At 39.9% G+C, this 21234-nt stretch overlaps 1 protein-coding gene across 1 annotated transcript in view; it reads left to right on the forward strand.

Moving 5' to 3' along the window:
* The first annotated feature begins 9433 nt into the window (after positions 1-9433).
* The window catches only part of LOC150077340 (vesicle transport protein GOT1B-like), an 88974-nt gene continuing 77173 nt past the window's right edge, over positions 9434-21234 (forward strand). The window contains exon 1 of the mRNA XM_090386324.1: positions 9434-9567. Within this exon, the coding sequence (XP_090242450.1) occupies positions 9543-9567 (25 nt within the window). The 5' untranslated portion in view covers positions 9434-9542. The remainder of the gene's footprint in view (positions 9568-21234) is intronic.

Raw genomic sequence — 21234 nt, forward strand, 5'->3', positions numbered from 1 at the left:
ATCCCACTTCAGCACACTATGATCACTGCCACCTAGTGGTTCCTTTATCTGCAGATTCTTAATGCATGAAGAATCACTACCGATAATCAAATTAAGAGTAGTACTCCCTCTAGTTTCCTCCTGAACATGCTGATGTAGAAAACAATCATCCAATTAATCCACAAAAGCTTTGCTAGTGTGTGAATGACCAACCCACAAATTCCAGTCAATATCTGGGAAATTAAAATTCCCCATTATAAGACTCTCTGATTTACTGGCCCATTCTATTTCCCTGTACAGTTTCTTATTATACTCATCAGAGTCATTAGGCCTATAGCACACTCCTACTCTCAATTTTGATCTCCCAATGCTTATGTCACACCAAACTGACTCGACACTGCACTGTCCAGCGATGTCGACTGGCTTCACTTCCTTGGATTTTATGCGTTTCTTAAGTAATAGCATAATCCCTCCTCCCTTCCTATCCTGTCTATCCTTTCTGTGCACATTGTACACCCCAAATTCCAGTTCTGCATTCCTTATATCTGTGTGACACCACGTCTCTGATATGCCAAAAGTATCCGCCTTTGATGTTTTGAGCAATTCCTCAAATTCATCAAATTTATTTACCAAACTCCTAGCATTGGTGTAAACGCAAGTATACATGCATTTGTTCCTATTCTTAGCTATCCTAACACAACCCATGTGTTTACTTGTATCGCAATGGCTCCCAGCAGTCTCTGAAATACACTGTATCTTGTTTTCCAAGCTGCTGCTCGTTCCAATAGAAGCAGTGCAAGAATCACTTTCACCTCTGCCAGTGGCTACTGTTAATCTATTAATCCTTGTATCCCCCCAAGCTAGCTGTTTTCCAACCCACCTAACACTGCCTCGATAGCATCAGCAAATATTCTTGCACCCTTTGTATTTAAGTGTATCCCATCCCTGTAGAAGCAGTCTCTCCTGTTAACAAGTACAGACCAGGCTGAAAAACATTTTACCCCTTGAGCCTTGCACAATCTTTCCAGGGGCGAATTGATCGACAAGGCTCTCATCATATACTCCTTCCTATCGTGTCTGGGCAGAATTGCATACACTTTCAAATTCAATCCTAATTCGCGGCTTTTTTTCAACAGTGACCTACACTAAGTAATTCCGCCGGTCTCTTACTCTTAATATCATTAGTGCCAACGTGTACAACGATATTAAGTTTTGTGCCTCTAAAAGATGATATCCGCCCTACAATGTCTTCAACCTTTGCCCCTGGCAGACATACCCTGGTCCTGTTCCACCTGTCCTTTTTTCACCTACTATGTTCCCTGTTTCCCTGACAATAGATAAGGCGTTCAGTAGATAGTAAAATTGTGAGCGTGATGGTTAAAAGAAAGGATTTATCGAACTTTGATAAAGGATAGCTTGTGGGTGATCGACGAGCTGGTGCCTCGATTTCCCAAACGGCTAAACTGGTGGGATGTTCGAGTGCCGCCGTAGTTAAAGTGTACAAAGCCTGGTGTCAAAATGGTCAAACAACGACCCGACGGCAAAACGGCAAAGGTCAGCGAAAGATTGATGTTAGAGGTGAGCACCGGGTCCGACTACTCGTACAAAAAAAAATTACTATATTAGGGTTACCCGTAAAGGATTACATTAGCCCGTATTCGTGTCTGTAAGTTGTGTGTGTTCTCTGGTCGATTTGCCTGTTTTGCTGGACGAAAAAACCTCAGTTTCTGAGGGGAAAAAACCATGCTATCTACGCCTGAGACCGACTAACTCAGCCACGGAGTGAAAAAAGCCCACTAAAGTTCCTCGCGTCATCGACGGGATTCGAACTCGGTCCTTTTCCACCCGGTGTAGGGAGGACGGTGACGATACCACTGTGCTACCCACGCAGACCCGACTACTCGTACAGGAGAAGAGTTGAGTTCAAGAGTTGACTACTCAATACAACATGGGCCAACCCGAAACAATATCTGGCATGACCATGCATCGCTCGCTCGCACGTATGGGCTATACCAACAGACGACACCTATGGCATCCTCTCTTAACCAAGGTTCATCGGCGTAAAAGACTCGCATGGTACAAAGAGCATGCAAGTTGGACGTTAGAAGACTGGAAGAAGGCGTGCTGGTCAGATGAGTCACATTATTTACTCCACACCATGGATGATCGTGTACGGATTTGGTGTCAACAACATGTGGCTCTTGATCCATCCTGCATGATATCAAAAGTGCAGGCCGGTGGAGGCGGTTGTATGGTGTGGGACATGTTTCACTGGCAGGAACATTGACCCCTGGTGCATATCGGATAACATATCAGTGGTCTCCGCTATCGTCAACTGCTTGCTGACTGTGTACACCCCTATACATTACACTTTTTCCCGAATGGCGATGGTGTCTTCCAAGATTATAAGATGCCGAGCCATCGGGCACTTGTTGTGCAAAAATAGTTTGAAGAATACAGTTCTAACTTCCAGCATAACTATTGGCCTCCGAACTCCGCCGATATCAATCCCACAGAGCACTTGTGGGGCACTATGGAAATGCATATCAGGCGTCTGGATACACCTATCACCTCCACACCTGTATTGCTGACCGTATTACACATAGCTTGGTTGGCCATACCTCTCGAACGCTTCCGACATCTTGTTGAATCAATGCCACGTCGGATCGCTGCTGTACTAAGGAAAAAATGTGGACCTACGAAGTATTAGGTAAGTGGTCATAATTAAATGATCACTCAATGCATATTCTTCACTCTATAGATATTTACCTTTCGTTAAAATTACCCATTAAAATCATAAAATGGAAATATTACAATATGTTAAAAGTGCTGTAATAAAATAATAAAATCTAAAAACAAAAAAAAAACATTTGGTATCATTTTTGGTGCCTTTTTCAATTCTAAAAGTTATATTAGGGCAGTGGGTTAGGAGCTTTCTCTAGATTAAAGAACTAATTTAATCTAGTTAAAATTACTCTCTTTTTATGTCACTTAAATCGAGTCTCTTTTTGAGCGAATGGAGTCCATCCCTAAACTGCTCGTCTTAAACGCCTGTTAATTAATCATCATGCGATTTCTCATCCTTTAAATTGAATACTACTGGCTTATCTTTTACTTTATCTTCTGGCACTTCCTAACGATGGAAGTAAATTGTATTAAAATTATATTGAAAACCTTTGTATGTTTCTTCAATCCATAAAAGTGTTTCAAGAATGAAGTATAACGACATACCGTCAGTCTGACTTGGTTAACTGAGAAAAGTAATGAGACCATAATTAAGACTTCAATACAGGGTTATCTAGACAGAAATGATTTCTCTAGAAAATACACACACTTTTTTATGAAGGGAAAGTATTATTTACAAGACTTAATAAATTGTTATTACACTGTCGGTTGGGTTGGATGTAAGAAATAATTTTGATATTGTTTATTTTAATTTAGCAAAGCACTTCACTCGGTCACTATGAGGGGCTGAAACACGCCCAGTGCCAGACCAAGGTATTTCCTCGCCGCGGGTTGAAAGATTTTTCGGCATCCTTTAATAAGGATATACAGTATATAATTTTTACCTCATGGTTCTTCTGTTTTTGGCGCCCCTTAAAGAATGGCACTCAAGATGATCAGTCAAAAGACTCTCCCACTCAGTCTATAACAAGAACCCTCAATCTTGAACACTCCTCCTCTGTGGGTATTAACTTGTTTACTCAACAAGAGCTTCAAACAGCTTTAAATAAAATCAATGTCCAACAATGTCCTGGACTTGACTTGCTGGAGAATGCTGTCATTAAGAAGTTCAAAGAAACTTATCCTAATATCCTTTGAAATCTCTACAACAAACGTCTTCCCTGTGGAACTTTTCCCTATCTCTGGAAGAATGCACTAGTAAAACTATTAAGAAAAAAAAAAAACAACTATTATTTTTAGGCCACCCGAATAATTAAATTCATTTGCGGTGCTGTGCGTCTTATGTCTGTTAATTGTGTGTTCTATGGTCGATTTGTCCGTTTTGCTGAATGAAAAACCCCAGTTTCTGGAGGAAACACTTTGCTATCTACGCCTGAGACCGACTAACTCAGCCACGGAGTGAAAAAAGCCCATTAGAGTTCCTCGCGTGATCGACGGGATTCGAGCCTAGGTCTTTCCCACCCGGTGTGGGGCAGACGGTGACAAACTATTAAGAAAATCCAACAAGCATCCATCGGATCCCAGAGCTTTTCTCCCCATTTCTCTCCTACCGAATATGGGAAAACTCTACGAACGACTACTCGCCCCAAGAATCTTTGATCTCTTCCAAGCTCAAGACTCTTTTCACCTCACAAGTATGGATTCGTTAAGGGCACGTCCAGTGAAGATGCACTTCTTGCATTAAAAAATTACATCCAGAATTCCGCATCAAAATATGAATTGTCCATCTTCATAGACTTCGAAGGTGCTTTTGATTCCCTCTGGTGGAAGAGCGCCCTCGCAAGTCTTTGGAAAATATCATGCTCCTCTCAGTTGTACAAAGCTATCCGAGCCTACTTTGATCACAGATCTATACTGGTTACTTCAAAAACCTGCAGCATAACACGAGCTGTCAATAGAGGATGTTCTCAGGGCTCTGTTCTGAGGCCGCTCCTCTGGAACATTGCACTGAATACATGGCTGATCAGACATTTTGATTTTGCTACTCCATTTGCGTATGCTGACGACCTTGTCATTGTGTTTTCAAGCAACAAATTCAAGAAAGAGCCTCTCCGGTCTTAAAGGATCTCATGGAATGGGCCACTGCCAACAAAATTAAAATTTCTCCATCCCAAACCCTGCTCATGATCTTTAAAAGTCAACTAAATATTAATCGTCCTCTATCTTGAAAATAGCTAACAAGCAAATACCATATGTCGAGCACTGAAAACATCTCGGTGTGATCATAGACTCAAATTTACTCTCCATGTAAACCACGTAATAGATAAAATCAAGAAAGTTACTATGGCTATTGTTCGGTTTAGGAGAACTGACTAGGGGCTTGGATGCAGAGTTCTCCTCTTGTATATTAGGTGACCACCATGCAACAGAAAGCGCAGTGTGTGTTGGCGTACGCATAATAAAACAATGTGTACAAACTCAAACTATTATATTAGGGCCACCCATTATTTCTAATATATGCCCATATATGTATTTTATCTGTAAATTGCATGTGTTTTCTGGTCGATTTGCCTGTTTTGCTGGACGAAAAAACTCCAGTTTCTGGGGAGGAAAACTTAGCTAGGTAAGCCTGAGACTGACTAACTCAGCCGCGGAGTGAAAAAAGCCCATTAAAGTACCTCGCGTCATCGACGGGATTCCAACCTGGGCCTTTTCCACCTGGTGTGGGGAGGAAAAGGCCCGGGTTCTAATCTCGTATGCATAACAGTGCAACGTCACCGGCGTACGTCGGTATTGACCTTGCACTGTTATGACAGATTTAAATTCAGCGTACTACAACACACTGCGCTTTCTTTTGCACGGTGGCCATCTTACTGACACTGGCCGAGGCGGTTCCCGTAGCAGTTATTCTGTACACACACACACACACACACGGCGCAGTCAAGGTCATTGTTTAAGTGTTAATAAAACTTAATGAGTTACCAAATTATTTGCTGCTATGATCACAGCAATCGATCAAATATTTCCGAAGATAATTAAAAGGGAACTGACGGACATCTTTTTCGATGACCCTGTAATACAGGGTCATCGAAAAATTGACAGATTTGACAGGATTCAAACTCAGGTCTTTTCCACTTAGTGTGGGGAGGACAGTGATTCTACCAACTGCCCTAAACAGCTACCCACGAGGAAAGTTTTCCCAATGCAAAACATTGTATTTGAAGCATGAAAACATAGCTGTCACTTTTTTTAATGCCTATTCAAGTCATTCTGAAGGCACGCTACGGGCGCTGGTCATTAACTATTCTCTTCATCTCGACATAATGCTGCATATCCCTTCTTCAGTGTTATTTAAGAATAACACTAAAGAAGAATATATCATATAAAAAGGACCAAGCACAAAGATCTTTAAGGGACCCACTTATAGTTCTATACCATTTGTAGAGTGACAACTATTTGACCCGTGATTATCTCATTATCCATCTCAGGATCTTACCAGTGCGTGTGCAGTGCTGGATTAAAGTACGGGCTAGCAGGGCTCTTGCTCGGGGCGCCATTTTTTAGACATGTAGACATGTATAGCATCTTCTGTACAGGCGGCTCCAGGAACATTAGTTCATCTCCACCATGTTCATCTCCACTCTGTGATGATGCAAAACTCTGTAGAATGGCCAGAAATGTGTAGTGTTATGTTTGCGTATGTTATGTGTTGTTTAGTTGTCTCTGGCCTCTTTGTCACTGGCAGGCGATATCTTGGAAAGCGTGCTCGGTGCCCGTCGACACCACGAGGAGGTGGACCACAACTAGATATTTATTATTATTATTATTATTGGCTATATGGTGCAAGGAAGCCTGAGGCGTATGCTGCACCAGCCAAAAAAAAAAAAAAAAAAAAAATTGAATTACCCCGAGAGAGAGAGAGAGAGAAGTAGAAAGGAATCACCCAGAAAGAGAAGAATGATGATATCCAGCTCAGGACCCTGGGTGTGCCAAAAGCCGATACTCACCAGATGTGGTATGTCCCTGACCAAGTGGAGATAGACCATTACATTCTTTTGTCTGCCCTGAAGAGGGCAAAGTCCCACAACCACCGGAGGTAGTGCTATACAAGTGGGTGTCAGGAAATCCCGTACCCACAGCTACTTAGGGTACCAGCATAGAGAAAAAAAAAAAAAATAAAATAATAATAAATTAATTAAAAAAAATAAATAAGTTAATTAAAAAAAGATAAATAAAATAAAATCAAAGCCACAGTTGCCCTGACTGAAGTACCAGTTAAATAAATATAAAAAAAATTGTAAAAATAAAAAATAAAAATAAAATAAAAGTGAATTGTCTAAGATTGGACAAATCCTGAACCCACTGGAGGCAGTGCAATACCACTCGGTGCAAGCAATTCTTGGGTTGCCCAGGCCTGAGGGGATAAAAATGGGGGCAAAAACTGCATCGATGTGGGGTGTATTTTCAAAAAGATGATCTTCTAAGAGCTATTCAAGGTGACAATATTTTAACGTTGCAAGGCACCACTCACTATTCAGGCTGATGACATTATTAAAGGTGCTGGAGACACCATAGGAGGTGGAGGTGAAGCTGAAGCGGGATTAGCCAACAGAAGTTTCCTTTTAGCAAATAAATCAGAAGCAAATTGTTGTAGGATTCCGGGGTGTGGGGCAGATTCTACTAGATGTGTTTCGTTGCCAGGTGAGAAGGTTTTTATACGGTCTTGTAGGGATTTCCGTAGGTCAATATAAAATTGGCAGGATAGAGCACGTGGTTCCAGTCTTCCAGTTGGAGATAAAGACAAGAATCGGTATTACTTATTCTGAACTGAAAGAGTGTGGAGTTAAAAGAGATATGTCCAGTTATGAAAAATGATGTGCAGAGGTTTGAAGAGAACAATAGGGAATTTTTCTTGTTAGCAGTAAAGGAGACATCTGGTATAAATTTATGTGTAGTTCTGCCTTAAGGGGTTGTGTCCCAACGATCTTGACAAAACTTTATTAACTCAGACCAAATCCAGTTTTTTTAGCTTTGTGTCTATAAGGACATCATTCTGTATTCCATATAATTCCATTGAGGTTTGATGTTTTTAAAAGTAACAGAAGGCACGATGTAAAATGTGCAAATCCAGATGTAGTACTGCAGCTATGAACTGCAGGGCATCAGTTGAGATAGTCCTGCAAGCACGGAGCATTGTAAGAATCACGATCTTTGCAAGGAGAGTAGTTTTGATTTCAGTTTGACGTTCTTAATTCTGTCGTACCAAACCGGAGTAGCATAGGTTGCAATAGGCATGAATACTGCCTTGAACTTTTGAGTGTTTTTGAATACGATAGGAATTTTTGAGTGTCTTTTTCACAAAACGTCTGTATTTGTCTGGCTTAGGCAGGGCAGCCTGGTTTTTTCTATCAGAAACTTAGGTTTTTCTTTCAGCAAACAGCAAATCGACAACAGAACACACACAATATACAGATATATTATGTATGGGTAATATGGACTAAGTTGCTGATGTGCCTAAAACCGTACAACAACATCTTGAATACTTAATTAGTACATACAATTGTTTAAAATGATATGCTCACTCCATATCCAACTTCGTTATCAAGGCGATATTTTTTGATTGATGTCCATTTCTTCGAGTATTCTTCCTTAAAACTCATTTAGGCATGAACATTTTACTTAACTGGGAGAAAATAAAATATTCGATGCTCTATTTTTATCAGTAATAAATAAACAGTTTCTGCTTGCTTTGATTGTTTTAGGAGCAAAAACAGTACAACACGATGAGAGTAAGTAGCGTGTGAGCAAGCGAAGTTCATATTGATGCTTTATTACAACGTCCTAGCACTTCTACAATGTTAGACGCAAAATCTACAGGTTGCTTTTTATTACGATAATGTTTATTCCATTGTCGCAATAAGGAGTAACTTGCAGATTTTGCGACAATAAAAAAAAAACAATAATTATTACATTGTAGTAATAATGCTAAATTAACAAGGTTTTATAATATTCATTTTAACTTCTTATAGTTCAGAATAATAACTTCGCATGCAAAAACGGGATAAAGCAGCGTCCCCAAAATCATTTTGGGCACACTGGTACAAAAAAATTCAAATCATTATATCAGGGCCACCTGTAATCTCTTACATATACCCATATATGTATTATGACTGTAAATTGCGTGTGTTCTCGGGTCGACTTGCCTGTTTTGCTGGACGAAAAAAACCACAGTTACTGAGGGAAAAACTTTGCTAGCTACGCCTGAGACCGACTAACTCAGCCACCGAGTGAAAAAAGCCCACTAAAGTTCCTCGCGTCATCGACAGGATTCGAACCTGGGCCTTTTCCACCCGGTATAGGGGAGGACGGTGGCAATACCACTGTACTACACGCACAGACTGCACACTGGTAGATCAATAAATAAAACACGCCTGAAAAAGGCTACGTCTGCCCATACTCATGCCATTTTGAGTTATCTTGATATTACGTAAAAACATCCAAAAATAACGGAGAACTAAAAATGTTTGGTTTCAGTGAGGGTTTTGCAGTGTACTTAAAATCATCCCTTGCTAGGTGGTCGCCCCTTCTTATCTAATCTATACAGATCTAATCTAATCTCTAATCAACACAGAGTAGCATTCAGCAGTAAGCAGAAATTGCTTATTGCATTAATTTAAATACAGTACAATACAGTACATTGACTTTTCCGCTCATCTCATGGCCGTCTGGCTACAGACTGGCTGATAATACGCAGAGTAGTAACAATGGTAGTACTTTATGTGCCGGTAGATGGAGCAACGGGTCGCTTTTGGAGCTAATGATCATTTTGGACTGTTTGTAATTGTAAATCATGGTTTCTTGATTGGGTTATTCGTGTTGTTTTGTAAACTGTCTATTTATAAAAAAGAAAAATAATAATAAAAAATAAGTAGATAACAATGATAGAAGTTTCTGATTTCCAGAGTAAGTAGTATTCTTCGTATGTTTTCCAATGTATAGTCCGGCGGTGTGCTGTCAGTCAATCAACTGTAGACTCGTTATATCGATGTTCGTTGATACAAACTGCTAGTTTCACATACTTATATTATTATTATTAGCTATATGGTGCAAGGAAGCCTGAGGCTTATGCTGCACCAGCCAAAAAAAAAAAAAAAAAAAATTCCCGAGTTACCCCGAGAGAGAGATAGAGAAAGAAGTAGAAGGGAATCACCAAGAAAGAGAAGGATGATGATATCCATCTCAGGATTCTGAGTGTGCCAAGCCCAGACTCACCAGATGTGAGCCCCTGGGATAATGTTATACGATTTGCTAATATTCGAAATTTAATAAAAGGTCGTGCGAGAACGAAATAGTGGCAGCACCTTTGATGTAGGTCAAGTAGGTAAATAGAAATGCTGTTTTTTTAAACCGCAATACTTTATTTCGATCATTTTAATAGCGATGCATAATGTTCCCTAAGGGTATTTCTACAAAACGTGCTGTGTTGAAGTTAGAAACATTCAAAAGGCGGTGAGGAGTGCTTTGTATTTTTATTAGTATCCCAATTCACTAAGCAACCTTATATTATGCGGAAGGGGAACTAATAAAAATTAGTCAATCCTACAACACTCACGCACATACATAGTAGGGCCCACAATACCGGTATTTTTAATTTATGATACCGGTGTTTGTAGCGATATTCCAAAAAAAACAAAAAAAACATTTTTCTCAATAAATTTTGTGACGATTACTTGATTTCATGTTATCAAACTTTTTTTACAATAAAAGACAAAATTGCAATATTCTGACAAAAAATTATGGAACATAGACAGTTATTCAAAAAACAAAAAAATATACATTGGCAGACAAAATCACTGCATTACTTGTGAATTTTGCAAATAATGTGTTTTTAAATCCAATTGGTCACCTAAGAGCAGAAAATTTGCATAAATCTGAGTTAATTTAATTTTCCCAGCAGCAGAGAGTTATAAAGGCACAATGTGAACATCGCAAGCATATTCTTTAAGTTTACTGTTAACAATGCAGCAGCCGCTCTGTAGGGTGCCTCCGTAGCCAGGTGGGCAGGAGCAGCAGTGTGTAGCACACGCTTCTTGATTAGATCTGGGTTTGAGCCCGTGCCCACCAAATACGGAGGATGCGGAAAGGTCAGGAATGATCACCACATATCCCTGGAGCAATATGGCCTTTGTTGCTAATGCTCCTAAAAACCAAATAACAATAGCCAAGGTCCTTTATCAGCTGCGACCATTAGAAGGATAATTAACAAATTTGAGGAAATTGGGTCCTTTGTTGTTAAGCCTGGAAGAGGAAGGCAGCTTGTTTCACCTCAGGTAGCAGAGGAAGTTGCAATGGCTATCATTGACTGATCCATGGATACAGCTGCTGGAACTAGCAGCAGTGCACAGGAAGTAGTGAGGCAATTGGATCTCCCATATTCCACTGTGTGGTAAATTCTTCGGAAACTAATCCTTACAAGATTAGTCGCCAGCAGCAGCTGCAAAGAAATGATCCTGAAAAATGAATGGCATTTGCTCTAACATTTTTTGGCCAGAATGGAAGTGGACGATGCCTGGCCATGGAACATTCTTTGGGGAGATGAGGCCCATTTTTACCTCAATGGGACTGTCAATGCTCAAAACTGCGAAATATGGGCTTCAGAAGCACCGTATGCTATTCAGCAAATCCCATTGCACTCGCTGAAAATCACCATCTTAGGGCCATATTTTTTGAGGAATTGCACCCAGCAAGAGCAGCCACCTGTTCCGTTACAGCACAAAGCTATCATCACATGCCGAGCAGTTTCATTATTCCTCAACTGCAGCAAAGAGGATGCCTGGATGAGACAATTTTTATGTAAGATGGGCTCCTCATATTGCAGTACAACAGCTTCTCCACATCACTTTACTGCAGAAAGAGTCATTAGTCATTTGTTTCCCATTGCATGGCCACCACATTCACCTGACCTTATACTGTGTGATTTTTGGCTGTGGAGGTCACCTCAAGGCCAATGTCTATCGAGGAAGTGTCCCTAACCTGGCTGTCTTAAAGGACAATGTAACGCAGCATGTGCGGAACATTATTCCAGAAATGTTGCATTCTGCCGTCAAGCACACTGTGCATCAGATGCAATTTCTGGTCCAGAAAAATGGTAATCACATCGAAGACAAACTCCACCATCAGCGACATCATCAACCATTGGGAGTAAACTGCAAGTGAGTTTGGAGCTGAGAAACCATTTCCTCTGGCAGTTTAGTTCAGTTTCTTTCTGTTTTTTTTGCAAAGAGCACAAATAAAAATTTGTAATTTCATTAAGGTTTGTGTTAGTTATTTATTTGTTGGTACTTTGCCATGTCTTTCCTCTTGTACAGCACCATATTATCCCCTATCAACAGATTTTGGAACTAATTTTTTTTTTCACAGAATTCTTCTCCCCAGACTTGAATAGTTTACTTACTAATTTTGGTGGCATTCCAAAATTACTTAGAGCTACAAAGAGCTCTGAATAGGGTTACTTTAATTGTGGCCACCCTGTATATATTATAATATATACAGGGTGATTCACTACCAGTGCGACAAACTTGCAGGAGGTGTAGGGGACACAAAGACGAATTGGAATCACATAGCATTGCAGAGTCCGAAATACCTTCGTCATGCGGTAGAGGACGTTGAACGCGAGGTCGCGTGAACAGCGATCCCGCTGGAAGTCAGCATTTGTGAATCGGTTCCTGAGGCAGTAGGATGGACTAGTATTCAAACGTTGAATTGGCCGACATGCACCTCGCGTATGGAGCTGCAGACTGTAACGGGCGCGCCGCTCTGCGCTTGTACCAGGAATGTTTCCTGCACAGGCATGCTCCTCATCATACGATTTTCGCACGTGTGCACAGAAGGTTACGTGAGACTGGTTGTTTTGCGAGAGGTACCATGAATCGAGAGCAAACAACGAGGACGCCAGACAATGAGGAGAATGTCCTACATCTTGCAGAAGGCAATCCGAGTATGAGTACTCGAGCGATAGGCCAACGATTGGGTATTTCCCAATCCACTGTATGGAGGATACTGTCAACAAACCAGATGAGTTCATACCATCTGCAACGCGTCCAATCATTGGAGCCTGCAGATTATCCACTCCGGAGGACTTTTGCTACTTGGTTTCTTCAACAGAAACGGTTCGCAAATGCTGACTTCCAGCGGGATCGCTGTTCACGCGACCTCCCGTTCAACGTCCTCTACCACATGACAAAGGCATTTCAGACCCTGCAATGCTATGTGATTCCGATTCGTCTTTGTGCCCCCTACACCTCCTTCAAGTTTGTCACACTGGTAGTGAATCGCCCTGTATATTATTTATTATATATATTATCCTTTGTGCTGATTCCTTCGGCAGAGTGTGGTGAAGTCTTTCTTCTTAGTTGAACTCTGCTGTATAGCTTATCCAGTACTGTCTTATTTTCAGGTACAGTCCTCTGTTAATACTGAAGGAAATTACCATAGCAGTAGTAGAAGCCAAGGTGTTATCTGACTTGCTTGTTACTCAGCTTCCAGGTTAACTTCTAGCACAGGAACATGCCCGGTGGAACTCTTCACCCTATAGCAGGGCTCTCCCAGAACTGGACCCCGAACTATCTCTTCAAGTGTGCAACCCCTTCAAACAACAGCCACAACCCCCTCTTTTGGCACGGAAACCTTATTTATTTTTATCTCATTTATTTTATCTCAATGTTGTATGGGAGATAATACTTTTGAACTGCTCCATACCAGCACACTTTCCTACAATGCATGTGTCGTGCCCTCAATTAGCGGTGTAATAAAGGGATTAAACTATTGTTCTGAAACTTTTAATTTTAATCCTTCTGCACCTGCCATACCATGTTCACCATATTCCTTAAGTGCCCTTCCAGGCCTCCTCTGACTACCCCCAGGGGCTCACATCTGGTGAGTATGGGCTTGGCACACCCAGGGTCCTGAGCTGGATATCATCATTCTTCTCTTTCTTGGTGATTCCCTTCTACTTTTGTCTCTCTCTCTCTCTCTCTCTCTCTCTCTCTCTCTCTTAGGGTAACTCGGGAATTTTTTTTTGGCTGGTGCAGCATAAGCCTCAGGCTTCCTTGCACCATATAGCTAATAATAATAATAATGGAAATATTTCCGTAATGAAATTTTCTTTATTCCTTATGTGCCTTACTTCCATACACACTATACTTATCAAGAAAAATATATTTGTAACACTGTCTTATGGTTTCACGATGTTTTCAGGTTTCCGTTACATTTGTATTGTGTATAACAATCCCTCATTTACAAATTCGGTAATATTAATGATTTGTTGTTGTTGATTTTATAACCTTTATGTGAATAAATCATAAACAGTTATTTTTTAAATTTGTACGAAAAAACGGTAGTTTTGTATCAATACCGGTATTTGAATTCCTGAAAAAAATTACCGGGATCCCAGAATCTTGGTATTGTAAGCCCTAATACATAGGGCTGGCTCCAGCTGTATGCAAGAGGTGAACTTTCCAATGTCATGGACCAGCTTTTGATTGAACATATTTTTTTATGGACCACTGATATATTTGCATCTTCAAGGCCAAAGTTATACCCAGTAAAGTTATACAGTTGTGTATACCCACCATGCCAAAACATTCCATTTTTAGTTGCATTAATTATGTTATCCTATGAAGTTAGGCTTGTGTAAGTAGTTATTTCATAACACATTATATGCCACAGTCATAATAAAAAAAAAAAAAAAAAAAACGAGCCTCATGAGCATCATTGAAAATTTTCCTCCAGGTTCTCTGTTTTGAGGCCTGTACCTCGATACTTTGTCTAGAGCTGCAGAATTTATGAATGTGATCCAATACACCTTAGATGTCATTAAAATAACCTTTATTGTTATGGAAATATGCCCATTGAGTCTATTTCCGTGACATGAAGATTAAGAAACATAGCTGTAAATTAGTACTCATTTCTATGTACCATATATTAAAATAATTCTGTTTTATCTTTTGAAAAGTTAAAGTTTACAGTTTCATGGCATGCTCCTGTAATGAAATTAAATATTTTATTTAATTTTATTTATTTCTTAAATGAAAACATACTTTGAATACTAATTTCCAGCCTTATATAGGAAGTTTATTGTGCACTTGGCATCTGCAAACCCCAGCACCATGCTGCCACCCACCTCCCAATCCCTCACCATAATACAAATATTGATGAATTGAAAACTGATTCAATAATTAGCTACTTTTAATTTCCTGACTATGTTATGTTAAAAGGTGTACAGTTTTAATCTTTCTATATTGATGGTTTTGACAAAAAAAAAAGTGCTGGTGATGTTAACAAGTATACTTTATTATTTACATTGTCTTGAAGCCCATGTTCATTTAAAAATTTGGCTTCACATCTAAGCCATTTGTCATCATTTCCTCTATTAAAGCAGGCTATCTCAGTCTCAGGCTTTTATTTTTCTCACACAATTGGTGATCATTGTTGTTATTGATGGACAACTTTTGGTGATCATGGTGTGTATGCTAGTGATTTCATCATATTCTGTCTTGAGCCATGATGTCATGAAATATTTGTATGACTGTGTAATCCACTCTGAGGTATACAGAAAAATGTAATGTACTACTAAGGGAGGTATTTTAAGTTATTGGCACCTCTGTGGAAGTCAAAATGATGGCCCACTGTTTTATTTTGTATTTAGCTTTTTTTCACCTTAGTGAAAAAGAGTTCCATTCACTTAGGTGAAAAAGTGAAACAATACAGTAAAGAGACGAAGGAAAGCCTTTTCCCTGGTTTCTCTGTTTAAAATTTAAGTAATCTCCATTGCAGACAGGTTCAAAATGACTCCCACATGCATATGAACTTTTGCTTAAGTTTCACTGGATTTAACTTCTCTTCGCTATAGGCCCTCTAAATACCCAAATTTTATGTGGCACAGATTTGCTTATTGACTGAAAAATATCTCTTGGAATTTTTAGCCAATGCATTAGTAATAATTCCTCTAGTTCCTTCAGGATAGTGGACTCCATGTTCTTTACCTTCATAATTGAAGGAACCTCGTAATATAGTAATAAAGGGTAAAAACACTACTAACAGCGTTTTTTATTTTGCAATATCACTTGAACAAATTGATATCTTTGTGAAAAAAAAAAAAAAAAACTTTGTTTCACAGTAATAAATAATGCAGTTTTATTTCCTAGAAACAAAGTTGGATAAATGTTCTTATTTATACTCTGGCACGACCACCAGCTCAGTGGAGTTTACAATAAATCATCAATACAAATGTTAATCCTATTTAGCAGTCATGGGCTCGAACCCTAGTCCACTCAAAGAGCTCGTGCTACTGCACTCATGCTCTTGACCACTCGGCTATGTCAGGCCTAATGTTATTGTTAATCATGAAATAAACGTAATCATTACTCACACAGCTTCCTAATCTGTTAAAAATTTTCCATGATGTAACAAGTTTTCATTAATCATTTTTGTTTCTTCTGATCCATTTTCCAAGATTCTTGGAAAATGGATCAGGAACCATTTAGAAGCCCGAATCGAGGTATCAGAAGAATAAAGTGGGTTTTTCAGCTGGAAGGTCATAGAATAGAATAAAATCTTTAATTGCATCATGAAATACATACAATTAGTCCCGTCATAGCATGGTGGTGCCAGGGGTTTACAAAACATATTTACAAAAGAGATATACATGAGAAAAACATACAAGTTACATCAGATTATTGGAAGGCAACAAAGCACAGTTTTACATTTTCAGTTCGGCGAGGGTTCCCTTCCTATATTTTTTATTGTTGACCACTTCTTGGAGGTCCCCGTCGATGGCTTGCAGTGAGGTCAGTATTTGCTTTGGCAGGAATCTGTTGGTTAGTACTAGCCAGTTACGGTTTGCTAGCAGCTGTGCTGAAGACCGGAGATAAGGGGGAGGAATGCGCCAAGAGCAGTGATCCCAGAAGTTCGTCTCTGTAATTTTTCCGGTGGCCATCTTGATGGTGAACAGCAGCCTTCTTTTTCCGATGTAGGATCGCAGTCTGCGTAGTTGAAGGGCTTCTGCTAACTGTGTTGATCTGAGAGCTGGGGGAAGGTGGAGTTTGCTGTTGGCCCATTTTAGAAGCCAGAATTTGGCAGAGAATATTCTTTTAACGTTGGATTCGGCAGCCGAGGCCCATATCTCTGAAGCATACAGTATTGTCGGGTAAAGGATTGATACGATGTATCTTTTTACCAGTTGTCGGTCGGTGGTATGGAGCAGCTGTTGTTTGGCAACCCAGCGTAGTGAATTCAGCCTCGACTGTATGAGGTTTACGTGATCGTTGAAAGATAGTTTAAGAGTCGAAAACGACCCCCAGATCTTTTTGCGTTTGAACACTTGGAACTGAGGAGCCGTTAAGCACAGGCTCCAACTTTGTTGGGCTGCCCTTCAGTGACTAAATTATTTGAGCTGATTTTAGGGGGTTGATCATATCTCAACAATACGACAGATCCTTGAAAAATGCCAATCAAAAGTAAAAAAATCTTTATGATTTTCATTGACCTTGAAAAGGCATATGACAGTGTTCCAAGAAAACTCTTATGGGAAGCGCTGAAAGAGGCAAATATTGATGGACAACTGATTAACATTATTAAGGCAATTTACAGGAATAAGAGATGCAGAATTAAAGTGGGATCAGCTTTGTCACCTGAATTCCACACTTCGAAAGGCTTGTTACAAGGTTGTTGCATGTCACCAACACTTTTCAAAATTTATATCGACATCTGCCTAAGATCCTGGTCAAAAAAATGTAATAAAATGGGATTGCCAATTAATAAGAACACCTATATTCACAATTTACTTTTTGCAGATGATCAGGTGGTGATAGAACAAGACTTAGAAGATGCAAAGTATGCATGTCATCAGTTGTTTGAGGAATATAAACAATGGGGTCTAAAAATCAATTTTAGCAAGACTGAAATGTTGTCTTCAGGGCCAGGACACGTTCTAAATATTGCAGGTTTTAAAATCAAACAAGTCAATAAATTCAAATATTTGGGATCAATCTTACAAAGTGATGGATCATCCCAAGCAGAGATCAATAAGAGAATTACAGACGGCAGAAAGGCTATGTTAAACTCTGTTCTGTGGAGCAAAAATATCCTAAATAAAACAAAGAAACTTATATTTCAAACGATTTTTTTTTTTTTTTTTATGTGAACCCCAAACACGAGAAGTATTAGAAGCTATAGTACTTAGTATCATGCTTGGATTGGAGGTTGAGAAGACGAAAGAAGATATTTGTTGACATTGGACTTGAACTTCTGTAGATTGTAATTTTCAGGAAATACGTATGAAGGAAGGTTGTTCCAGAAAATGGCAGTTGAATGAATAAATGAGGAAGGTGAAAAGTTGGTTCTGTGGGTTTGAAGTTGGACAGTAAATGGATGTTGGCTGGTGGCGGCACGTGTTCGGACTGTTTTGAAAGAGAGAGCGGGAATTATAGAAGCCAATTCAGAAGAACAGTGCCCATGGAAGTATCTGTAGAAGAGGCATGCAGCAGAAACAGTACGTCTATGAGAAAGCGAGTGGAGAGATTCTGTTAGAGATGAATCATTAATTAACCTAACTGCCCTCTTCTGAATGGAATCAAGAAGCCTGAGAGAGGTTTTGGGGGCACCACCCCAGATGTGGGAACAATATTCCATAACAGGGTGGATTTGCGATTTATACAGAGTGAGCAGCTGTTTGGAAGAAAAGTAACGACAAGAGCGAAAGAGAAAACCAAGTTTTTTAGATGCAGAGGAAGCAATATTTGTCATGTGCTTGTGCCAAGAGAGATTAGAAGTCAGGGTAATCCCCAAAAGAGATATATCATTTTGCCTAGAAATCGGAGTGTTACTAAAGATAAGCATAGGAACAGAAGAATCCTTTTTGCGAGATATAAGACAAGACTGAGTTTTAGAAGGGTTGCAATCAACTAAGTGGTCTTTGCTCCAGTGGGGCAAAGATCGGCATTTAAGGAATTGGTAGCAGATTTTCGAGAAGTTGAAGCTGATTGAGCAGGACAAGGTTTCTCAAAATGGAAAGTTGAATGCAATGTGCTATCATCGGCAAAACTATGGATAGGGTTTCAGTCAATGGAAGAAGGTCATTAATATACAAGAGGAAAATAGTGGGGGAAAGAACTGAACCTTGGGGGAACCGGCATTAGTGGAGAAGTTGGAAGACAGAGAGCCATCTACCATCACCCTCAGTGAGCGATCAGAGAGAAAACTGGATAACCAATTACTAAAAACAGTTGGCAAACCATAAGATGGAAGCTTGTTTAGAAGACCTTTATGCCAAACACGATCAAAAGCCTTTGAGATGTCAAGAGCAACTACTTGTGTTTCACCGAACCTTTCCATTGAATTAGTCCATAAATGGGTAACATAAGCCAGAATATCACCAGTGGATCGACACTGACGGAATCCATACTGGCGATCGTTGATCAGACAGAAGGTTTCTAGGTAGTTTAAGAGTTGGCGGTTAATTGATTTCTCCATTACTTTAGAAAGAGTAGAAGTAATTGCAATGGGACGATAATTGGATGGGAGGGATTTGTCACCCTTTTTAGGAACTGGCTGGATATGAGCAAATTTTCAAGCTGAAGGAAAAAACACCTTTGGAATAAAAAAGTGAAAAAAGGCGGCAAAGAATAGGAGTAAGTTCAGGAGCACAGGTTTTGAGAACAAGTGGAGAAATACCATCAGGACCTGGAGCTTTCTTAGCATCAAGATTCATCAAAATCCTTCTGATATCCTTTTGACGGAAGACCACAGGAGACATTGAATGGAGCGTGTTGGGAATGGTGGGAGGTGTTTTACCAAGATCATTAATACATGAGCTGGAAGAAAAATGGGATGCTAGTAGTTCAGCTTTATCGTTGGCTGCAGTGACAACAGAACCATCGGGTTTGGACAGAGGTGGGAGCAGAGATGGGCAAAAGTTGTGGCCAATAGCTTTGGCAAGAGACCAGAATGCTCGGCTACCATTAGGGAAAGAAGCAAGTTTTCTACTCTTAGCCTGTTCAAACTGTAGTTTGGACTGATTAATAACTGCTTTACAATTGTTGCAAGCTTTGTTGTAGGCAGAAAATGAAACTGAAGAATTAGAAACAAGCCAATTACGATATGCAACATTCTTCTCTTGGACAGCCTTAGCACATTTATTGGAAAACTAAGATTTAGATAAAGGACGAGATTTTAAAGTGGAGTGTGGGATAAAGGATTCCATTACTGCAAGAATAATTTCACTGACACGATCTGAGCAAACGTTGACATCAGAAGTTTTGAAACAGTAATCCGACCAAGGAAAAGAAGAAAAGAAGTCTCGCAGGTCATCCCATTTTGCATTCTTGTAATGCCAAACAACACGAGGTTGGGAATAGCCATGAGATAAAGGTTCCATTGGAGAAGAGACAATCACCAAGTTGTGATCTGAAGTGCCTAAAGGACCTCTCACTTCGACCGTGTACTTAGAAGGGTTGTTTGTGAGAAAAAGATCAAGCGTATTGGCTGTATGATTAGGATTGTCCGATATTCTTGTAGGTAAATGAACAATTTGTGCTAGGTCATTAGTAATTGCAAGAGCCTCAGCATCTCGACCTACTGGGTTGGTGTGACTAGAAAACGGAAGCCAGCTGGAGTTGTGAACAGTAAAATCACCAAAGGAAAATTACCTCACTGTTAGGAAAGTTGGACCGGAGAAAGTCAAGTTGCAAAGAGAGGAAGTCAAAGAGCTTCAAGTGATTAGTGGAGTTGGGAGAATGGTAGAGACAACAGATTAATTTGACACAATGAGGTAGAGAGATTTTAAGCCAGAGAAGATCAAAGAGAGGAGATTCCAAATTGCCAAGTCTCTGACAGGGAATATCAGAACGGACATATGCACAAGTACCACCTTTGAGGCGAAAGTAATCATACAGAGAATAATTTGGGCATCTGAGATGAGCAGTAGTTGAATCAACCGATAACTGAGATTCTGTCAGAAAAAGTACATGGGGTTTGGCAGACTGGAAGTGGACATCGTTGAGATTAGAATTGAGACCACATATATTTGTGAAATGAATTAAGAAATCCTTGGGAGGTTTAGATCTTTTCGCAGATAAGCTTGTTCTATTAGTTTGACAATTCATGGTGTATTCAATAGTAAGAAAAAGTGGGTGTGACATGCTGTGTGAAGGAATGAAATTTTTGGATATGGCATACACGTGGTAAGAATATACCCAGATCCTTGACATAACGTGGCCTCAACAATGCTCCTCGCATACACACTACTCGGACTCCCTCCAGTCACTATCTGGCAGAGTAGAGGTAGCAAGATTACACACTAGCTGATCCGGAAGCCTCCTAGAGAGTTACCAATAGGTTCGGTCCAGTGTACTAACTAGCTGCCGGCCTGCGAACACCGTTTTAGAGCTGTACCCTCGAAATGTAAGGAATATTGGATCTCGCCACGACATTCATCATAACCTCAGAAGTCATCAATCATACTGCATGATGGAAGAGATAGGGAAGGGTTGACCGGAACTTAGCTCTAGAGACTAAACATGGGTTCCACCACTTCAAGCCTCCAATAAGCAAAGTGGTGGTATTTCACCGGTT

This window comes from Mastigoproctus giganteus, chromosome 12, assembly GCF_048544385.1.
Source record: "Mastigoproctus giganteus isolate SK-2022 chromosome 12, ASM4854438v1, whole genome shotgun sequence".
NCBI lineage: Eukaryota > Metazoa > Arthropoda > Arachnida > Uropygi > Thelyphonidae > Mastigoproctus > Mastigoproctus giganteus.